This window comes from Xenopus laevis, chromosome 6S, assembly GCF_017654675.1.
Source record: "Xenopus laevis strain J_2021 chromosome 6S, Xenopus_laevis_v10.1, whole genome shotgun sequence".
NCBI lineage: Eukaryota > Metazoa > Chordata > Amphibia > Anura > Pipidae > Xenopus > Xenopus laevis.
The window spans coordinates 126,021,317-126,041,543 of NC_054382.1; the positions used below are offsets into that span (position 1 = coordinate 126,021,317).

Consider the following 20,227-nt stretch of genomic DNA (forward strand, 5'->3'; position numbering starts at 1 on the left):
AGACACAGATCTTTACTGCTAAAGGGCTGTGATTGCCTTGGGCTGGTACAGAAGCACAAAACATTATGTACAATATTTCTAGGCTACTTTTTTCTTTTTATTACGCTTTACTTCTCCTTTAAAGCAACTGCAGTAGTTTTGATTCTGATTAAAGCAAGAAAAGGAAGAGATCTTAAACTGTTTCTTGATAAATTTTCCCAAAGATTCATAATTACATGTTCTACCAACTTCAGTATCTTTACTTTGGTACAGGTATGGGATCTGTTATCCAGAATGCTCGGGACCTGGCGCTTTCCGTAATTCCATAATTTGGATCTTCATACCTTAAGTCTACTAGAAAATCATGTAAACATGAAATAAACCCAATAGGCTGGTTTTGCCTCCAATAAGGATTAATTATATCTTAGTTGGGATCAAGTACAAGATACTGTTTTATTATTACAGAGAAAAAGGACATTTTTAAAAATGTGGATTATTTGGATAAAATGGGAGACAGTGTTTCCATAATTCGGAGCTTTCTGGATAATGGGTTTCCGGACAAGCAATCCTATATCAGTAATGGTGTTTATTGAATGCCCTTGGTATACTCTGAGGGTTTACTGCTGCCCAGAAATATGTCACATGATCATGTTTGTCTTTTTCAATCATAATGGTTCGGGAAAGAAGCCATTTTCATTTACACTGCCTAAACATTCCTCAGTGTTGATTTCTGATAAATCATTGTGAATCCAATCGTAAGCGATCTTTGGTATTTATATGTGTGTGGTCATTGGGCAAATTGAATGTAAGAAGAGCTACATATCCCTGTTACTCTGTTTATCCTGCCCAATAGCACTTGCACACACACATAACTGCAGTCGGAAGATATAGATAGCAGTACTGCTTGTGTAAGTTCAGTTATCCGTTATTCTTTTTTCAAGCAACTTTCCTATTCTCCCCTGCAGATGATCCATCTCTAGCCTTGCGTTCAGATGCCAACAGCAGCACAGAGTCCTTCGAGCTTGTGAGTGAGGAGACTGCAATAGATTCAGGAATGAAAGCACACAAAGGTAGGTAGATTTAAGACTGACCAGAATATATGTAGATTCAAGGGTAAAAACACACAAATAAGTAGATATAGCAATTAAACTACATGAAGGTTAAATTTTAGTATGTCATTGAATGTCCTATTTCTTAGTAGCTTCGGCGGTCTTCGTATTTTTTAGGTTTTTTTATTATTTGCCAGCCGCTTTCCAGCTTAAAAGATAGGGTCACTGACCCACCAGTGAAAGAATTTGCTGTATTTGGTGCTACAATAGTATTGTTTTTATTCCTTATCTTTCTGTTCAAGCCCGTTCTTGATTGCAGTTTCTCGTTCAAGCCACTGCCTGGACAACCATAGCAACAAGATAGTTGCTGAAATACTAAAACTTTAGATCTGCTCAACCAAAATCTAAATAATGTTAGCCAAAATAATATCTCTTGCTCTCTCTGACGATCACGATAGGTCAGCCAATTAATGTTTCCCGCTGTCATGTGTATTTAAGGCATTCATATTGTGCTTTTCCACACTTTGAGAAAGGTCTCGGAGAGGCCGAAACGTTGGTCATTCAATAAAACATTTATATTTAAGTCCTGAGAGTGCGGACCTTTAAAACTAGTTGTGTGCATGGGGGTGTGGCTTATATCATATATTGAACAAAACAAATTAACCCAGCACTCCTATTATATATCTTTTAGGAAAAAACTGATTGAAAGGAAAATGTCAGTATTTAGCAAAAAGAGACCCTTTTAGTTACATGGTTTGTACAAAGTATGCATAAGCTGATGCGCCCCACCAAGGCAGTGTCCATGCATCAGTCCTAACTAAGTGAAAAGAGTATTTTCTTTGGGAGGAGAAAGACCATACCTGCTTATCTCTTTATTTGGCACGACCTCTTCCAAAGAAACCATTCTGCTTTGTGAGCTTTTGTGAACACCTTCTTAACTACAGGACTGTATTTAGTGGGGCAAGGGAATGGGAGAGTATGCATTAAAAGAAAGCCACTTTCCTCTATAAAATATACAAAATCAAAAAATGCAGCCCATCCCCATGTTGCAATTAAAACCAGTTTGGTGCATGGGTGTGTGGCTTATATCATATTGAAAAAAAAAGAAATGAACCCAGCTATATCTATCTATCCATCTATCTATCATCTATCTATCTATCTATCATCTATCTATCTATCATCTATCTATCTAGGGTGCCAGCATGGGAAATAAGCAGTGAACAAGGATTGCGGCACTCACAGGGTTTTAGTGACAAAACAAATAAATGTTTTATTATTAAGCCTCAACGTTTTGATCCCCCACAGGGATCTTCGTCAGGAGCAAAAACCGTTTTGTTTGTTTTTGCTTCTGACAAAGATCCCTTTTTTTCTTTTTTATGGACATTATTGAACACAGTTTATGGACACTTGGACACTGACATCTGCTGGTGATAAATGGAATCACACACAGACACTGAAAGAACCAGCAAATGAAAAATACTTTTTTCTGATGCTTTATTCTGAACACATGATGTCAGTTTGGCGCCATTTTCACTAATGGGGGGTGGGTATTTAATGAACACATCATTGTTACACAATATCCTTGAAAAAGGTCGGACCGAAACGTCGGATTAAGATGTAAAATCACTTGAATACTATTTTCTTCATCTACAACAATGTGAGTGCTGATCCTCTCTCTCTCTCTCTCTCTCTCTCTCTCTCTCTCTCTCTCTCTCTCTCTCTCTCTCTCTCTCTCTCTCTCTCTCTCTCTCTCTCTCTCTCTCTCTCTCTCTCTCTCTCTCTCTCTCTCTCTCTCTCTCTCTCTCTCTCATCTATCTATGTCTGTCCTAATAAATAAGTGGAGTATGAAGGGTAAAAGCAAAGTTCACTCTGGAGAGCCAAATTAGATTCAGTGTACTTTATTCAAACACAACATGTTTCGGACAGACATGTCCTTCATCTGGTGCTAATTACAATGTGTATTCACTGACTATTTATTAACCCTATACACCAGCAAGTTCATCAGCTCACCCAGTTTGGCCAGACGAACATAATTAAATAAAAACAATACCCAGCAGAATACTGCCATCTTGTGGCCTACTCCTAAAAGGCATAAAAAGATTGCACCAATAGTATACAATGTATCGATGAGGACGTAATTCACATAAATAGTTACAATAAATAGTACAAAAGTTATCATATGAAATAGTTACAATAAAAAGTACAAAAAGTATCATATGAAAAAGATAGTATCATCTCGAGTAATATAATCATAAAAAATAGTTTCAAAGTCCTACCCTTAAGTTATATTCGATCCAGTTTCATGTCAATCATTTTTCTGTAAGTAGAGATTGCAGTCTAAAAGAGAGCAACAGTATAACAGTTATAGAAAGCACTTTAAGCTAAATGCATCATTTATCCCCCATGGTTCTAATGTATTTAAAATATCGATCCATTTAGCTTCACATTGAAGGAGCATTCTTTTTCTATCACCACCACATGAAGGCAAATTAATTACCTCCAACGCTAGCCATCTTAAACTCGCACTGTTGTGTTTATGTTCAAAAAAATGTTTACCTACAGGGGTGTGAGTTTTAATATTCAATGGATCATAATTTGAAATCGATCGCTTATGTTCACCTATCCTTATACGTACTTTTCTTTTTGTTTGACCCACGTACATCTTCCCACATGGGCATTTCAAGCCATATACTACATATTCAGAATTGCAAGTACAGTAATGTTTAATCGGTAACCTGTTTCCTCTTAAAGGATGTATCACATATGCTCCCTTAATTATAGAGTTGCAATTACTGCAATTTAAACAGGGGAAGGTTCCCATCTTAGGGGGACCAATAAATCGAGTAGTATTCTGAGTGTATGTTATATCAGATTTAACCAATTTGTCATCCAAATTACGTCCTCTCTTGTATGAAAAATAGGCCTTTCTTTACAATATCTACTTAAAATTGGATCCGTCTGTAACATTGGCCAGTATCTATATACAATTTTCTGAATTTCTTTACTCTTGGGGCCAAAAGTGGATACAAATGGTATACGTTCATTTTTAGTGGTATCATGCTGTTTTCTGTTTCCCTGTAAAAGAGAAATTCTGTCAATTTTTAGTACATCATCACACATTCGTCTAAGAAGTTCTCCGTTGTACCCTCTTTCCACAAATTTATCAATAAGGTTATTGCTACTCGATATATATTTATGATCATCTGAAGTAATTCGCCTAATTCTAAAAAATTGGCCCTTAGGTATACCTTTCAATGAAGGGTACATTTTATCTTCTTAAACTTGTTATAAGTGACAGTACCAAGCAAAGGGAAGTCATGTTTGTTTGTTTTTTTGCACTGCAAAAGCACAAGATACTAATTGAATCATTCTAAAGCAGAATTTGGTTACTGCCAAATGTTCATCCATTATAATGATTTAGTTTAGCATTTATTGCAGTGGATTTATTACATTATACAGACATTTTGAGTTCACCATGATCATGGGTAAATGCTATTTCCTTAAAAATATTCATCTATCAGCTGCAGGCAGAAGTTATTTACCCTCCATCAAGTTCTATTTCCATTGGATTTATTGAGACGTAGGAAATAAAATAATACTGGGTCTGCATTTATTTTGTCTGTTGTTCAGTATCAATGGTTGAAAAAGACTGGGTGCCCCTGGAGCTCTGCTATGGAATCCCCCTGTTTGCTTCAGAACTGAATCAGATGGTGTGTAAGAAGATTGCTGCACACGGGCTCTGTGGGAAGGAGAGGTAACCTCCTGTGCTTTTACTTCACACACAAAAGATTCACTGTTTGATACCAGAGCTTTATGGTCTAATGCAGTGATCCCCAACCAGTAGCTCGTGAGCAACATGTTGCTCTCCAACCCCTTGGATGTTGCTCCCGGTGGCCTCAAAGCAGGTGATTATTTTTGAATTCCAGGCTTGGAGGAAACTTTTGGTTGCATAAAAACTAGGTTCACTCAATGTCGGTTGACAATCAACATAGGGGCTACTAAATGGCCAATCACAGCACTTATTTGGCACCCCAAGAACATTTTTCATGGTAGTGTTGCTCCCCAACTCCTTTTACTTCTGAATGTTGCTCATGGGTTCAAAAGGTTGGGGATCCCTGGTCTAATGTATCTCTCCAGCTGAGCAATAAGCCTCTTAAAGGAGAAGGAAAGTCATTTTATACTTGGGGGTGCCAAAAATTAGGCACCCCCAAGTGATTGTATTTACTTACCTGACGCCCGTGCTCCTATCAGCAGAAAACTGCACCAGCCCAGGGTTCCTCCAGTGAGTATCATGGAGCGATCCTCTTCCTGCTTCTTCTTGCTTGAAATTTCCCAGGGCAGACGCACGCGCAGTAGAATAACCCCGGGCCTCTGTTTATTGCACAGCTTTCAGTTTATGTTTGGTTTTCATTGTTGCAAGATTCACTGGCCACAACCCTTTAATAACTGCCCATAATATTCATGTGATCATTGTGTAATTGTCATGGATATGGTGTGCCCTGGCAGCCATGGGCAAATGGGCTAATATTAGGGATGCACCGAATCCACTTTTTTGGATTCGGCTGAACCCCCCGAATCCTTCGTGGAAGTTGCGATCGATTCCGAATTTGCATATGCAAATTAGGGGTGGGAAGGGGAAAACATTTTTTACTTCCTTGTTTTGTGACAAAAAGTCTTGCAATTTCCCTCCCGCCCCTAATTTGCATATGCAAATTAGGATTCAGTTCGGCCGGGCAGAAGGATTCAGCCGAATCTGAATCCTGCTGAAAAGGCAGAATCCTGGCCGAATCCTGGATTCGGTGCATCCCTAGCTAATATAAGTGCCAGTGAGTAGTAGCTTCTGCAACAAGGCCCCTATAAGATTGCAACTGTGTTGTGCAGAGAGAATCCCCAATATTAGGCACAATTCAGCAGGAACAACCCTTAAATTGCTCATTGGCCCTACATAGAGTTAGCATAAAAAGAATATTGTGTCTATTTAATAAACATACAGCCTGGGCTGTACAAGTTGGAGCTCTATCTGTAGTGCATAGAAAGGAGGAGAGCGTTGGGTTTGTACACTTCTCCCTTAATCCAGGGGGGGTCATTTATAAAGACTGGGCAAATATGCATGTGGACAATAACCCATGGCAACCAATTAAATGTTTGCTTTCATTGGTCAGCCTGCAGCTGTAACAAACAAGGGAAAGTTGTGCTCACCAATCATTTTTAAAACATTAAGCGATGGTGCAGACAAATACAAGTCCTCTGCACTCAACCCATTATCAATATATTTAAGACGTTGAGACATTTTGTGAATACAGCTACTGAAAAATGCCTTACCCTTTAAACAAAACAGGGATTGTTTGTCCATATATTACAATATATTTAAGCTGAACAACTACGTCAGTCATCCCATATCTGACCAGTCCTACACTCAACTTTCCTCTGATTCATTAAGAATTCTATTGCTTCATTATATATTTTACACAGGGACTCAGTTTTACCTGCAACTTACTTGCTGCTTTCAACGTTAAAACTCCCAAACTTGGCTGCCCTTTTATTAGACACCAGTGGGATCACCTGACTATAGCTGGAACATAGAGCTGACCACTGCTCCTGTATAAACTATAATAAACAAGGGAAAGTTGTGCTCACTAATGTTTTTAAAGCAATGAGGCTGTGGCCACAAAATTGATACAGACAAATACAAGAAGTCATCTGCACTCAAACTGATTTATTGATAATGGCTTAAGACATTGAGACATTTTGTGCCTAAAGCTATCAAAAATGCCCTGCCCTTTAAACAAAACAGGAATTGTCTGAAAAAACAATTGCTGATTGATTGCTATGGGTTAATGCCAAAGTGCAAATTTGCCCACTCTTTATAAATGAGCCCCATTCTTTTTCTGCATACCTTTATGTATATTTCCTTCATTGAAGTTTAAGATTGCATTAAATGTATTTATTCTTTTCTTCTTCTTTTTTTTTTTTTTTATTTGCTTTTTAGCCTTCAAAATCTTCTCCATTCCAGTCGGAAACTTTCCCTACAAGTTCTCAATTTCGTTCAATCATTCCAGGTAATATATGACCCTCGGTGTCCCTTTCTGTTTACCCTTTGCTAGTACTAAGGGTTCAGGAAAATAAATAAGTCTTGATACATTTTTATAACTGCTCCTCTTCTAAAGTTCCTCTGCACTATTTGTACAGAAGTTGGCCAAGCTGTTACTCCTAGTGTATCTCTATATTCTGTTGAGGAATATTCTATCTCTTACTGGAGAGTTTGTTTTCTTTCTCCTGAAAACTTCCTTGACTACTTGGTGGTCAGACTGGTGGGAAACTGACCAGCAGGTGGCGCTGTTGTAACAAAATTCATTCATATTAACAGCACATGTATCCCTTAATATCTTGAAATTAAAAATAAATAATGAATGTACATTGCAAAAGTGCTTAGAATAGCCCCTCATCAATTTTACATTCACTTACTTTTAAGGTTTACTTATCTTTTAATTAGTAATGAATTAGAAGTGTTTCTTAGTACATTAACCCATGTGCTTGTCACAGGAAGGAAACTCTTCATTTGAACAGCTGCTGGAGTCGAACAGTGGGAGTATGTCTTCACAGGCTTCCCCGGCAGACCTTGGCGTTCCACTGCCATCCAAGAACTTGATATTCCTCAATGGCAGACTTTCCGAATGGAACGGACATGGCCCTTTATCTTTGCACAATGTGTATATACCCAGTGAGCAAACCTAGCTCTGAATCTAGCGCTTTGTCCAACACGTGCTACGTTGACGTTAGTATTTATTGCTGCATTGTGGGTTGTGTTCTGACCTCCTGAGATCAGGAACCTGCCCACGTGATTGCATAACTGTGTGGCCTGCACTTTAACACATTCTCTGGATGTCAATTTACATTCCTAGGTCTGCTTTTTGTAGTTTCTGTGGGCTGGATCATATCACTGTAACATATACTTAAAGGAGAACTAAACTCTAAAATTAATTGGCTAAAAATGGCATCTTTTATATAGTGAACTTATTGCACGAGGCTAAAGTTTCAGCTTGTCAATAGCAGCAATGATCCAGGACTTCAAACTTGTCACAGGGGGTCACCATCTTGGAAAGTGTCTGTGACACTCACATGCTCAGTGGGCTCTGATTGGCTGTTGAGAAGCTAAGCTTAGGGCTCGTCACTAATTATCCAGCAGAAAATGAGCTTCCTTGGCTGTAATATAAGCTGATGCTACAGGTTTGCTGATGATTAAATTCTGATGCTAATTGCACTGGTTTCTGTGCTGCCATGTAGTAATTATGTGTATTAATTACTAATCAGCCTTATATTGTGACATTTCTATTCTATGTGTACTGTATATTGTGAGTGGGTCCCTAAGCTCAGTAAGTGACAGCAGCACAGAGCATGTGCAGTGAATCAGCAGAAAAGAAGATGGGGAGCTACTGGGGCATCTTTGGAGACACAGATCTTTACTGCTAAAGGGCTGGGGTTGCCTTGGGCTGGTACAGAAGCACGAAACATAATGTACAACATTTCTAGCTACTCCTTTAGTTTAACTTTCCTTGGATTGAGCTGCCCTGTTAAGTGTCGCTGTGTAAACCACTGAAAGAGGCAATTGTTCTTACGTTCTTTCATAGTAAATTGTAAGGACCGGGCCAGTTTCTCTGATTGATTGAGTAGGACCTCACTAAATGGTTAAAGCTGCTGGTTAGGCAAAATATCTTATTTACATAACTTACATGGAGTTGGAGGAATCACCATAGAGTATTTAACAGACCCATAAAGGCATTGTGTTAGTTATGCAAATAAATACAGTGAATCATAATAACTATGCATCACAATAGAAACACAATTTGTATTGAATGCCAGTTAACGCTGTTACTCTTGGAATTTGTGCTTAATGATTTTGTCATTCATTAGCATTTTCGTATCTCTGATCCATAATGAATTAATATTCCCATTGCGAGACAGATTTTGATTGGTTGCAGGTTTCATTTAGCTCTCAAGATTTTTATCAAACCATTTACTTTTCCTATTATTGATGCATATCAGCAGCCATATGCATTCCCTACGAATTCGTGGTATAAAGGCATGGGGGGAGCGTTCTTCTGCAGCAACTCCCAGCACCCTATGAAAGGTGTTGAGGTGACAGCTCCCCCCCCATAAATAATGTGGCCCGCAAAGTCTGTTGGTCCCTGTCCCAGCACAACTAAAGGTGGCCATGCACGGGCAGATTTAAAGGGGAACTATAGCAAAAATGAAAATGTAATAAGCTTCATCATCCTGAAATAAGAAACTTTCTAAATACAATCAATTAAAAATTCTTTACTGTTGCAAAATTGAAAATTTAAACTTAAACACACTGAATAAAGTAACTTTGTAAATTCAATTTTCTGCATTGTTTCTGAAATAATCAAGTTTATCTTCACTATTCCTCTCTCAGCATCTGTTTCTCTTCATTCTGTCTTCATGCAGCAGTTGGGTGTCAGATATTCATTGACAGTTAGATCCAATATATCTTATAGGGGGGCTCCTTTTGCCTAGAAGATGTATTAGAGGTCACTCTATTAAACTCACCAGACATCATGTCTCTCTACATGCAGAATTTGTGCAAATGGCAGTTATTTTGTTTGTACTGGAATCAGTTATTTGAGTGAGCTCTAATACATCTGCTAGGAAAGGAACCCCCCTATAAGATATATTGGATGTAACTGTCAATGAATATCTGACACCCAACTCCTGCATGAAGAGAGAATGAAGAGAAACAGATGCTGAGAGAGGGATAGTGAAGATAAACTTGATTATTTCAGAAACAATGCAGAAAATGTAATTTACAAAGTTTCTTTATTCAGTGTGCTTAAGTTTATATTTTCATTTTTGCAATAGTTCCTCTTTAAGCTGCCAATATGGGTTTTTTAGACCGATTTGGCAGTTTATCTGCCCGTGTAAGGGTCGCTCCGATGGGCTTCCCTGATCGATATCTGGTCAATATCAGTCTGATATAGATTGGGCAGGTTTCATTTTCATTTGCAATGGAGGATCACATTGATGCAGTCCTGATTGCGTAGACGTCCATTGCCATCAATGTAATGCGATCGTTTGACCCTAGGTCCAAACGAACAGATTGACCCGATATCTTTGGTGGGCATATCGGGGGAAAGGTCGCCAAACGAGGGGATCTTATAGTGTAAAGCTTGCCCTGATCTTTTCTCTGCCGGAAGTGTTGACAATCGAAACTGCTACTTTGTAATATTCGGTGTTGTTGACAAACACACAGGGATCCAATTTATGACACAGCACCATGCTGTAATTCAAATGTTTAAAAAGCCTTTATTGAAGACACGGCTTCAGGATCTGTTACAAACATACACAACGTTTCAGACCTATTTCCAGCCCTTTGTCAAGGATATAGGCCTGAAACGTTGTGTATGTTTGTAACAGATCCTGAAGCCGTGTCTTCAATAAAGGCTTTTTAAAGGATAAGTAAACCTTTAAAATAAGTGAGTGTGAAATTGACGAGGGTGCTATTTAAAGCACTTTTGTAATTTACATTCATTATTTATTTTTCTTTAATTCCAAGATATTAAGGGAAATATGTACTGTTAATATAAATAAATTGTATTACAACAGCACCACCTGCTGGTCAGTTTCCCACCAGTCTGACCAGCAAGTAGTCAAGGAAGTTGTCAGGAGAAAGAAAGAGGCTGCTCTGATGTTCTTCTGCTTAGGGAAAAAATTAGAAACCTTTCTCACATCTTTCCTAAGCAGAAGAACATCAGAGCAGCCTCTTTATTTCTCCTGACAACTTCCTTGACTACTTGGTGGTCAGACTGGTGGGAAACTGACCAGCAGGTGGCGTTGTTGTAACAAAATTCATTAATGTTAACAGGACACGTATCCCTTAATATGTTGCAATAAAAACAAAATAAATAATGAATGCACATTGCAAAATTTCTTAGAATAGCCCCCTCGTTAATTTTACATTCACTTATTTTAAAGGTTTACTTATCCTTTAAACATTTGAATTACTGCATGGTCCTGTGTTATAAACTGGATTTCTGGGAAGTCGGTGGGAAGTGGACCACTGGCACGTGCACTGCTGATATAAAAGAAAGGTGAAAAGCGGTGACTAAAAGACTATCATTGACAAACACACATGACGATGCATTTCAGAATAAACGTAATGTCTAGAATCCTCTCGCAATGGGCATGTCGTTCCTTAAATGTGACTGGCATGGAAACACGACGGAGCATCACTTTGCTATTTTAGTTTTTGTTATGAGAAAAGGATGACATTATACGTGTTTATAAAGTTGTCTGTTTTTCTCCTGTGTCTCTTTATTGCCGGAATTCTCTCCATTGGGCCGAGCATGGAATAGGATTCTGGGAGAAGATTGGGGCCACACAGAGGGCAGTAAATGTGCTGGGTGCAGTAGGAGAGAGTCAGCTCTCTGTATCAGTATTTCCTATAACATGCAAAACAATTTGCGGGGCAATTGAAGTGGTTAAATAGGCAAACGAGAGTTTATTTTATGCACTAAACGTTTCCTTCTCTGCTGGAATTCATTTGTATGGGCACTAACTTGCTGCCTGAAGATGGAAAGCAACTGAAAAAAATCATTGTTTATGGTGAATAATCTGAAAACAACTCAACTGAAAAGGTTTTTTTGGAAGGTGAACAACCCCTTTAAAGGAAAAGGCAACTGCTCTGCCTACAATAGTCATAATATAAAAATAAAACTACACTTAAAACTTGTGATTAAAAAAAAGTGTGCCACTTATATGATGACTGTATCCCTTTAAGGGCAGAGGCAGACGAGGAGATTTAGTCGCCTGGCGAAAAATCGCCTCTCCTTCAGGTGATTTGCTTCCCCGCCGGCTAAGATCTAAATCGCCAGTGGGATGCAGCTTGGAGCACTTCGTTTTTCCAAAGTTGACTCACGTGGAAACTTTGGGTTTTGGATCACCATCACAAATCCAAATTTTACCTTAGAGTTCTGTACCATTGTTATAATAAAAGGAAAAGGGGGGGAAATATCAGAGAATAGAAATGAAGAAAGAGAAAAGAAGAGATGAAAAAGTGGGAAGAGCAGAAAAGAAAGTAGATGGAGAAGAAGAGAGGGAGGCAAAAATGGGCAAACACTGGAATAAAAAACGAGAGGAAAGGAGGAGAAAATCTCGTAACGAGAAGATAAAGGCAGTATGGGAAGATGAAAGTGGAAAACAAGGGGGGAAATGGAGTGGGGGGAAAGACTGGTACAATAGAAGAGAAGCTGAATATACAGTTGTGCTCAGAATAATAGCAGTGTGTTTAAATAGTGAATAAAATCCTTACAATAGCTTTTATTTCTATACCCACAAAGGCATTGGGAACACTGCACATTCTATTCCAAATCACAACATGAAGAAATTCCCTTGAACCCCCATTTCATGGACATTTTCTCTTGGGCATAATTCAACATGACGTCTTCAATTATTTGTTGTAATGAAACTGATTCATGATCCCTGGTATGAGATAAATAGGCCCAACACCACAGTATGAGAAACATCCCCATATCATGATGCTTGTGCCACCGGCTTCACTCTGTACTGTGACTTCAATTCAGTGTTTGGGAGTCGTCTGACAAACTGTCTGTGGCCCCTAGACCAAAAAAGAACAATTTTGCTTTCATAAGTCCACAAAATGTTGTGCCATTTCTCTTTAGGCCAGTCAGTGTTTTCTATGGTAAATTGTAAGCTCTTCAGCACGTCTTTTTTTTCCAACAATGGGACTTTGCGGGGGCTTCTTGCAGATAACTTGGCTTCACATAGTCGTCTTCTAATTGTAACAGTATCACAGGGAACTTTACTCCTTCTTTCATCTTCCTGGAGCTGATCATTGGCCGAGTCTTTGCCATTTTGGCTATTCTTCTGTCCATTCCAATAGTCGTTTTCAGTTTTCTTCCACATCTTTCAGGATTTGGTGTCATTTTAAAGCATTTCAGATCATTTTAGCTGAGCAGACTATCATTTTCTGCACTTCTTTATATGTTTTCCTCTCTCCCATCAACTTTTTAATCAAAGTTCTCTGTTCTTCTGAACAATGTCTGGAACGAGCCATTTGAATCAGAGAGAAATACACTATAACCAGCAGCACAACATTTGCTCCTTCCTTAAATAAGGACCGGAATTGACTCCAGTTTTATCACAGAATGAATGAGCTCACTAATTGGACTCCACACTGATATTATTTGGAACAAGTTATTATTATGTGGAACACTGCTATTATTTGGAACAAGCCTCAATTAATGATTCAATGACACAGAATCAGCAGCAAGTCATGACTGTTGGGGCTGTTGGTTTCTATTACTCTACTACACCTACTAGAAAATTATTTGACATGTAGAAATATCATTTTTACCAAAAAGTGATTGATCAGGTTAGTGATGTCAGACTGTTATTATTCTGAACACAACTGTATCTCTTTCTATAGGTTACTGCACTGATCCCAACATGTTACTCACTAACCCCTTGGATAATATTCCCAGTGACCTCAAAGCAGCTGCTTGATTTTTATTCCAGGCTGAAGGCAAGTTTCATTAAAAAACCAGGTGTACTGCCAAACAGAGCCTCCTATAAACTGCCAGCCAAACGGTGCTACCAAATTGCCAGGCATAACTCTTACTTGCCATTCACTCACTATGAGCTTTTTTCATGTTTGTGTTGCTTTTTAACTGCTTTTACATTTGAATGTATCACACTGGTAAAAAAAAAGCCTGGGGACCCCTGGGTTATGTATCCAGTGGGACAAACACTGCAATAAATATAGACATTAAGAAAGATTAAGTGGCACAAGAGACCCATGTCCCTGCTTTACGGTCTCTTTAAAGGGGGAAGAGTTATATAAATAGTGGTAGTTGTAGATAGGGATGCACCGAATCCACTATTTTGGATTCGGCCGAACCCACGAATCTGATGTGAAAGATTCGGCCGAACCGAATCCGAACATATGCAAATTAGGGGTGGGAAGGGGAAAAACATTTTACTTCCTTGTTTTGTGACAAAAAGTCACGTGATTTATCTCCCTACCCCTAATTTGCATATGCAAATTAGGATTCGGATTCTGTTCGGCTGGGCAGAAGGATTCGGCCGAATCCGAATCCTGCTGAAAAAGGCCGAATCCTGAACCGAATCCTGGATTCGGTGCATCCCTAGTTGTAGACTTGGGCAAAAAGGGCACATGCCGTCAAGCTTCTGTTGGCAAATATGTAGTAGCATTACAAACTGCCTTCTCCGCTGAAATAACCAGTGTGAGAATGATTTGATATGTTTGAGCAGCCACACCCTGTGCAGGTATAACTATCCGAGTGGCTCACACAGAGCCCATAACACTCCGGCAGGTGTTGTACTGGGAACATGACTTAGTCCTGTACAGCTCACTCTCTGCAAATAATGGATTTACTCAGGAAAGCCAAAGACTCCGAAGAGAAGCCGGCGAAAGAAAAGTAATGTATCAGTGTTTTGGTGTAGTATCCATACAACTGCAAGTATCATGGTATTGATTGTTAACATCCAACTACCAGGTTACAAACTAATAATCTGTTCATTATTGTCCCATTACTATCGTTTTTATCAACTATTACCTTTTTATTGTAAGAACTGTTTTATATAGCATGAATGATCAGATTGGGAATAGTGTAAAGGCTTCCAGGTGTCATGATGCTTGTGCCCCCGGCTTCACTCTGTCCTGTGACTTCAATTCAGTGTTTGGGGCTCGTCTGACAAACTGTCTGTAGCCCTTAGACCCAAAAAGAACAATCTTGTTTCATCAGTCCACAAAATGTTGTGCCATTTCTCTTTAGGCCAGTCAGTGTGTTCTTTGGCAAATTGTAAGCTCTTCAGCACGTCTTTTTTTTTAACAATGGGACTTTGCGGGGGCTTCTTGCCGATAACTTGGCTTCACATAGTCGTCTTCTTATTGTAACAGTATCACAAGTAACTTTACTCCTTCTTTCATCTTCCTGGAGCTGATCATTGGCCGAGTCCTTGCAATTTTGGCTATTCTTCTATCCAATCCAATGGTCATTTTCCGTTTTCTTCCACATCTTTCAGGTTTTGGTGTCATTTTAAAGCATTTGAGATCATTTTAGCTGAGCAGACTTTTCTTCACTTCTTTATGTTCCCCTCTCCAATCACCTTTTTATTCAAAGTCCTCTGTTCTTCTGAACAATGTCTGGAACGAGCCATTTGATTTAGAGAGAAATACACTATAACCAGCAGCACAACATTTGCTCCTTCCTTAAATAAGAGGCGGAATTGACTCCTGTTTTGTCACAGAATGAATAAGCTCATTAATTGAACTCCACACTGATATTATTTGGAACAAGCTATTATTATTTATAACACTGCTATTATTTGGAACAAGCCTCAATGAATGATTCAATGACACAGAATCAGTAGCATGACATGACTGTTGGGTTTCTATTGCTCTACTACACTGACTAGTAAATTATTTGCCATATAGAAATACAATTTCTACCAAAAACAGTGTTTGATCAGGTTAGTGATGTCGGACTGCTGTTATTCTGAACACAACTGTAGCTATGGGATTACGCTCATCTTTAAAAGAACTGACAGTTTATTATAGGTGGGCTTTTAGCATCAATCAGGTTGTTGGGAGGGTCACTTATTTTTGTTTCCCTGTGAGGCTACAAGTTTTTTTTCTAAAAAGACAAAGATCCCTATTCATCTCCATATTGACTGATGTGATTGTGAGCTGCCGTGTGCAACCAGAGCAAGCATAATACAGGCAGCAAGGAAATCAACCCAAAACTTTCCCTTCTACCTGCCATACTTAGACTACAATTCCCATCATCCCCTGATAAATGAGATGGTGTCAGTTATAAGTGAGGCAGACTGGCCTTCCCTGGCCTAAAAGCATTGCATTTACTAATCCATGGGAAGCCGAGTATTTTTTCTGTTTTTATTAACCCATGTTATATGCAATGTTGTAACCGTCTCGCACTCTCAGAATATTGATTGTGGGTTTTAGTAATAAGACAAATGGCCCTTAGCTATGAAAGGCCTGTTTGTGGCTCTGTTGCCATAAAGCAAGGCTTTACTGACCCTCACCATGGAAGCACACCCTGCTAGCAATGTATTGATTAACCCACTGATGTCAGAGACCTGGAAGCATTGTATTTAATAACTCACTGGATATAAACTCAGCCAGAACTCATTTATTAGCCTAGGAGATTTAATACCTAAGCCTGCCCGCTCACCCCTGCCAGGCTGCTACGGTACTAACCCTTCTACCTCCACATACCTCCCAACTGTCCATAATTTGACAGGTCAGCCGGCAGTCCCAGGTTTCCTACTGAAATGTCCCGAGTTTTCTCTTTGATCTTCTGCATTGACGCCAGAAAAAGATACAATTTTTCTGAAACTTAATTCAAATAAGAGGCTTTTTGGCAGAGAACCCAGAACACTCAGCAGCTGCACTTGGATACATTTGTAACACTTTAAGATAAGCAGGTCTCTTGGGGAAACAGAGACTCACAGCTTAAAGGGCAATTTTACTTTCCTTAGCAAAACTGTTATAGCACATAAAACATGGCACTAAAACTCCCTGAAATGTGTTCAAACTTTAATAACCGGCCAAATTTTGTAAAAGGAACATGATATTTTGGGGGTATGGTCATTAAACAGGCGTGGTAAAAAAAAAAAAATTCACACACTTATCGTAACATTTTTTAATGTTGGGAGATATGCCTCCATATTGCCACAACCTACTGGTTGGCAATAGTCATGGGCGAATAAATTCATCTGGCACAAATTCGCTGCGAATTTCCATCCTTTGCTGCCGGCAAATAAATTTGTGAATCTCCAGCTAAAATTCACCGGTGTCAAAAAAAATTCTGGATGCGCCTCCATAAAGTTGCTTGCATCAAAATCACCACGTGTCAACAATATTCAGCCGTCCATTTACTTTACCGCCAGCGTCAAAATTGACGTGAGCGGCTTTTTTGTCAATTTCCGGTTTTCACTATTTTTTCGTGAAACTTTCCGATTTTCACGATTTTTTTGTGAAACTTTCCATTTTTAACAATTATTTTTCGTGAAACGTTCAGTTTTCCAGGTTTTTTTTTGTGAATTTGTCGCCTTTTCGCGAAACAGGAGAAATTCGCCCATCACTAGTTGACAACTCTCCTCTTCATGGGGGCCTTAGGTTGCACCTCTCCATCATTGAGTTGAATCAAAGAGACACAACAGAACTCTTAGGGCTCTTAAACAAGGCCGTTTTTGCCTGCGCTGGAGTAGACACTGTCAATTATTTTGAAGGGGGCTGTACTCACACAGACGCATGTTAGTTTGGGATGCAGCATGTTGCATTTCACCTGCGTTCGGCATATACATGCGTCTGTGTGAGTACAGCCCCCTTCAAAATAATTGAGTGCGTCTACTCCTGCAGTTAAAAATGCCCGTGTGTAAGAACCCTTAGGGTAGAACTCCACGAGCGTTTGTCGTCGGATCGACGCCCGCCGACAAAACGAACGCGACAAGATTCTAATTGGACTGAATGAAACATCGCAGTTAAAAACTACATCCGACACAACACGACTGTCAGATGTGGATGCAGAAAGCAGCGTCTTCATCCGACAGTCGAACCGTGTAGTTGTTAACTCCGACTTTTCATTCAGTCCAATTATGTCTTCGCCCGTGCGACTCCATCCGACTTGTCGATCTGCCGAAAACTGCTCATGGAGTTCTACCCTAAGTCTTACCCTATTCCCTTTATCTGAAAATCGAATTTTCGTTCATGGGGGTGGCCATTAATTCAATTAGAATGAAATATAACATCAGTATATAAAATCTGAACCTCTACGGCTTGTCTTTCTGATATGTCTACAATGGTGTCCTAAAGAAGAACCAGGCTGCCGGATATTCCCTTCCCTGACTATCATTGCTTAAAGGGGTTGTTCGCCTTAAACACTTTTGCCAGTTCAGTTGGTTTCACATTGTTCACCAGAAATAAAGACTTTTTCCAATTACTTTCTATTTTCTATTTGTGCCCGTTTTTCTAATATTGAAGTGTAACATTTCATTTTTCACATGCTAAAGCAGCTCTGAGAGGGTGGGGTCGCCGACCCTGTAACTGTTCAAAATTGATACATTTACTTGATATATTTGTTATATTTGTCCCTGCTGAGCAGAATCCATGAGTCTCATTAAAGGCAGCTGTTAGAATTGATACAATAGTTGCTAATATTCCACCGATACCTCTGAGAAATTGTATCAACTAAATGTATCAACTAATTGTAGCAAATTGTAACAGTTCAGATGCTCCTGGATTACTGAGCTGCCAGACTGAGACACTAGAGACACCAACAGTAAACTTTAAACTTAAATTTGGGGAAAATGTTAAAATATGAAAAGCAATTTAAAAAAAAACCTTTGTTTATGGTGAACAATTTGAACCAACTCAACTGAAAAAAGTGTTTTAGAAGGTGAACAAACCATTTAGGAAAGGCAACTGCTCTGCCTTCAATAGTTCTAATATCAAAATAACACCACGCTTTAAACTTGTGATTAAAAAAGTGTGCCACATTATTTGATGACTGTATCCCTTTAACTGTCAGTTCTCCAAGGCATTAGCTAAAGCAGTCGCCTTCTGAGAAGGAAGTATCTTTTCATTATTGCCGGGGGTTACATTTCTTTCAGCTTGTTATTAGCACTGTGGGATTGAATTTCTAAGCCTTAAGCAAATCATTCCAGGTTCAAGTCACTTAACAAGAGTTTATTGTATTTAAGTGACACAGAGAGGTTTACGTGGGGCACACGCAGAGTGTGGATTGGCTGCCTGTTGTGGCCACGTTACCCAGCTGTCAGATGGACTTTGCCCCCGCAGACCTCTGTTTGCTCTTCTTACACATTCACATGCACAAGGCTCCCTACTTGGTCCAGAGAGTGTTCCTGAGAAACAGAATTATATTGACAGAATCCAGGCGTGGGAGCTGGGAATGACTTATAATTCTTATGTACAACCACATGAATCTTCCTTATTGCTATTAATGAGGGTTTCACAGATTGTGTAATAATAAAGGTATAATATTTATCACCTTATTTATCTACATTGCACATGGTTCATTTAATATGGGCACAGTACATACATCAATATACGCATGCCACTGTATGTAATACCATAATGCCAATGGTCAGCAACTCAGCATAGTTGTACAGTTAGGGTTGCCATCTGGCAGGTATTTTTCTGGTCTGGCCGGTAAAAATGATGCTTGATGCCAATGTTATTAATATGAAAAAATGACAAGAATATAGGAAGGCCAATATTTTTTTCCAGAAAAGATGGCAACCCTATCTATGTACAGCAGGTAGAACGGTGGTGCAGAGAGTAGAACGGTGTTGTAAAGAGTAGAATGGTGGTGTAAAGAGTAGAATGGTGCTGCAAAGAGTAGGACAGTCGTATAGTAGGTAGAACAGTGGTGCAGAGAGTAGAGTGGTGGTGCAGTGGGTAGAACGGTGATGCAGAAAGTAGAAAGCTGGTGCAGAGAGTTGAGCGGTGGTGCATTGGGTAGCATGGTTGTCCAGTAGGTAGAGTTATGCAGTGAGTAGAACAGTGGTGCATGGTGTAGAATGGTGGTGCAGTGGGTAGAACGGTGGTGCAGAGAGTAGAGCGGTGGTGCATTGGGTAGCATGGTTGTGCAGTAGGTAGAGTTGTGCAGTGAGTAGAACAGTGGTGCATGGTGTAGAATGGTGGTGCAGTGGGTAGCATTGCTGCCATGCAATGCTGGGGTTCCTAGGTCCAGCACAGGCTGCTGTTCCCGAGCTAAATCCTAAACTATATGGCCCTATAGATCCTTAGCTATAAGCCATGGAAAACTGTCACAATCATCACATCTTCTCCCTGAAACATAATGACTAATGTTCCACATAATATTCAGTGGGGGAGCAATATTAATATTAAAGCAGGTTATTGAGGTTAGTGTTTCTAAAAGTTGTAGTTCAACAAAAAAACTAAATGGCAACAGACAACTCTAGATAGAGAAATAATGGGCCCCATGAAGCCTCTCAGCCTCACTGACACTAGTCATGTCCCTGTTTACCAGTGTCCTCTTTAGGGCCACATTTATAGAAGGGGAACCAAGCAAGGAAGGCATTAAAAAATGTTTTTATATCAGTGATATGATATCCAACTTGTAACCCATAGGGTA

At 39.4% G+C, this 20,227-nt stretch overlaps 2 protein-coding genes across 6 annotated transcripts in view; both read left to right on the top strand.

Moving 5' to 3' along the window:
- Nucleotides 1–8,021, top strand: part of fam91a1.S (family with sequence similarity 91 member A1 S homeolog) — a 43,550-nt gene extending 35,529 nt beyond the window's left edge. For 4 of the 5 annotated variants that reach the window (XM_018223937.2, XM_018223939.2, XM_018223940.2 and 1 more), the window contains 4 exons: nucleotides 945–1,049; nucleotides 4,659–4,782; nucleotides 7,018–7,087; nucleotides 7,572–8,021. In XM_018223937.2, the coding sequence (XP_018079426.2) occupies nucleotides 945–1,049; nucleotides 4,659–4,782; nucleotides 7,018–7,087; nucleotides 7,572–7,763 (491 nt within the window). In that variant the 3' untranslated portion in view covers nucleotides 7,764–8,021. The remainder of the gene's footprint in view (nucleotides 1–944; nucleotides 1,050–4,658; nucleotides 4,783–7,017; nucleotides 7,088–7,571) is intronic. The other variant, XM_018223938.2, reaches the window with a different exon arrangement.
- Nucleotides 8,022–14,356: 6,335 nt separating this feature from the next.
- The window catches only part of fer1l6.S (fer-1-like family member 6 S homeolog), an 87,991-nt gene continuing 82,120 nt past the window's right edge, over nucleotides 14,357–20,227 (top strand). Inside the window, exon 1 of the mRNA XM_041568004.1 lies at nucleotides 14,357–14,503. Coding sequence (XP_041423938.1) covers nucleotides 14,451–14,503 — 53 coding nt within the window. The 5' untranslated portion in view covers nucleotides 14,357–14,450. The remainder of the gene's footprint in view (nucleotides 14,504–20,227) is intronic.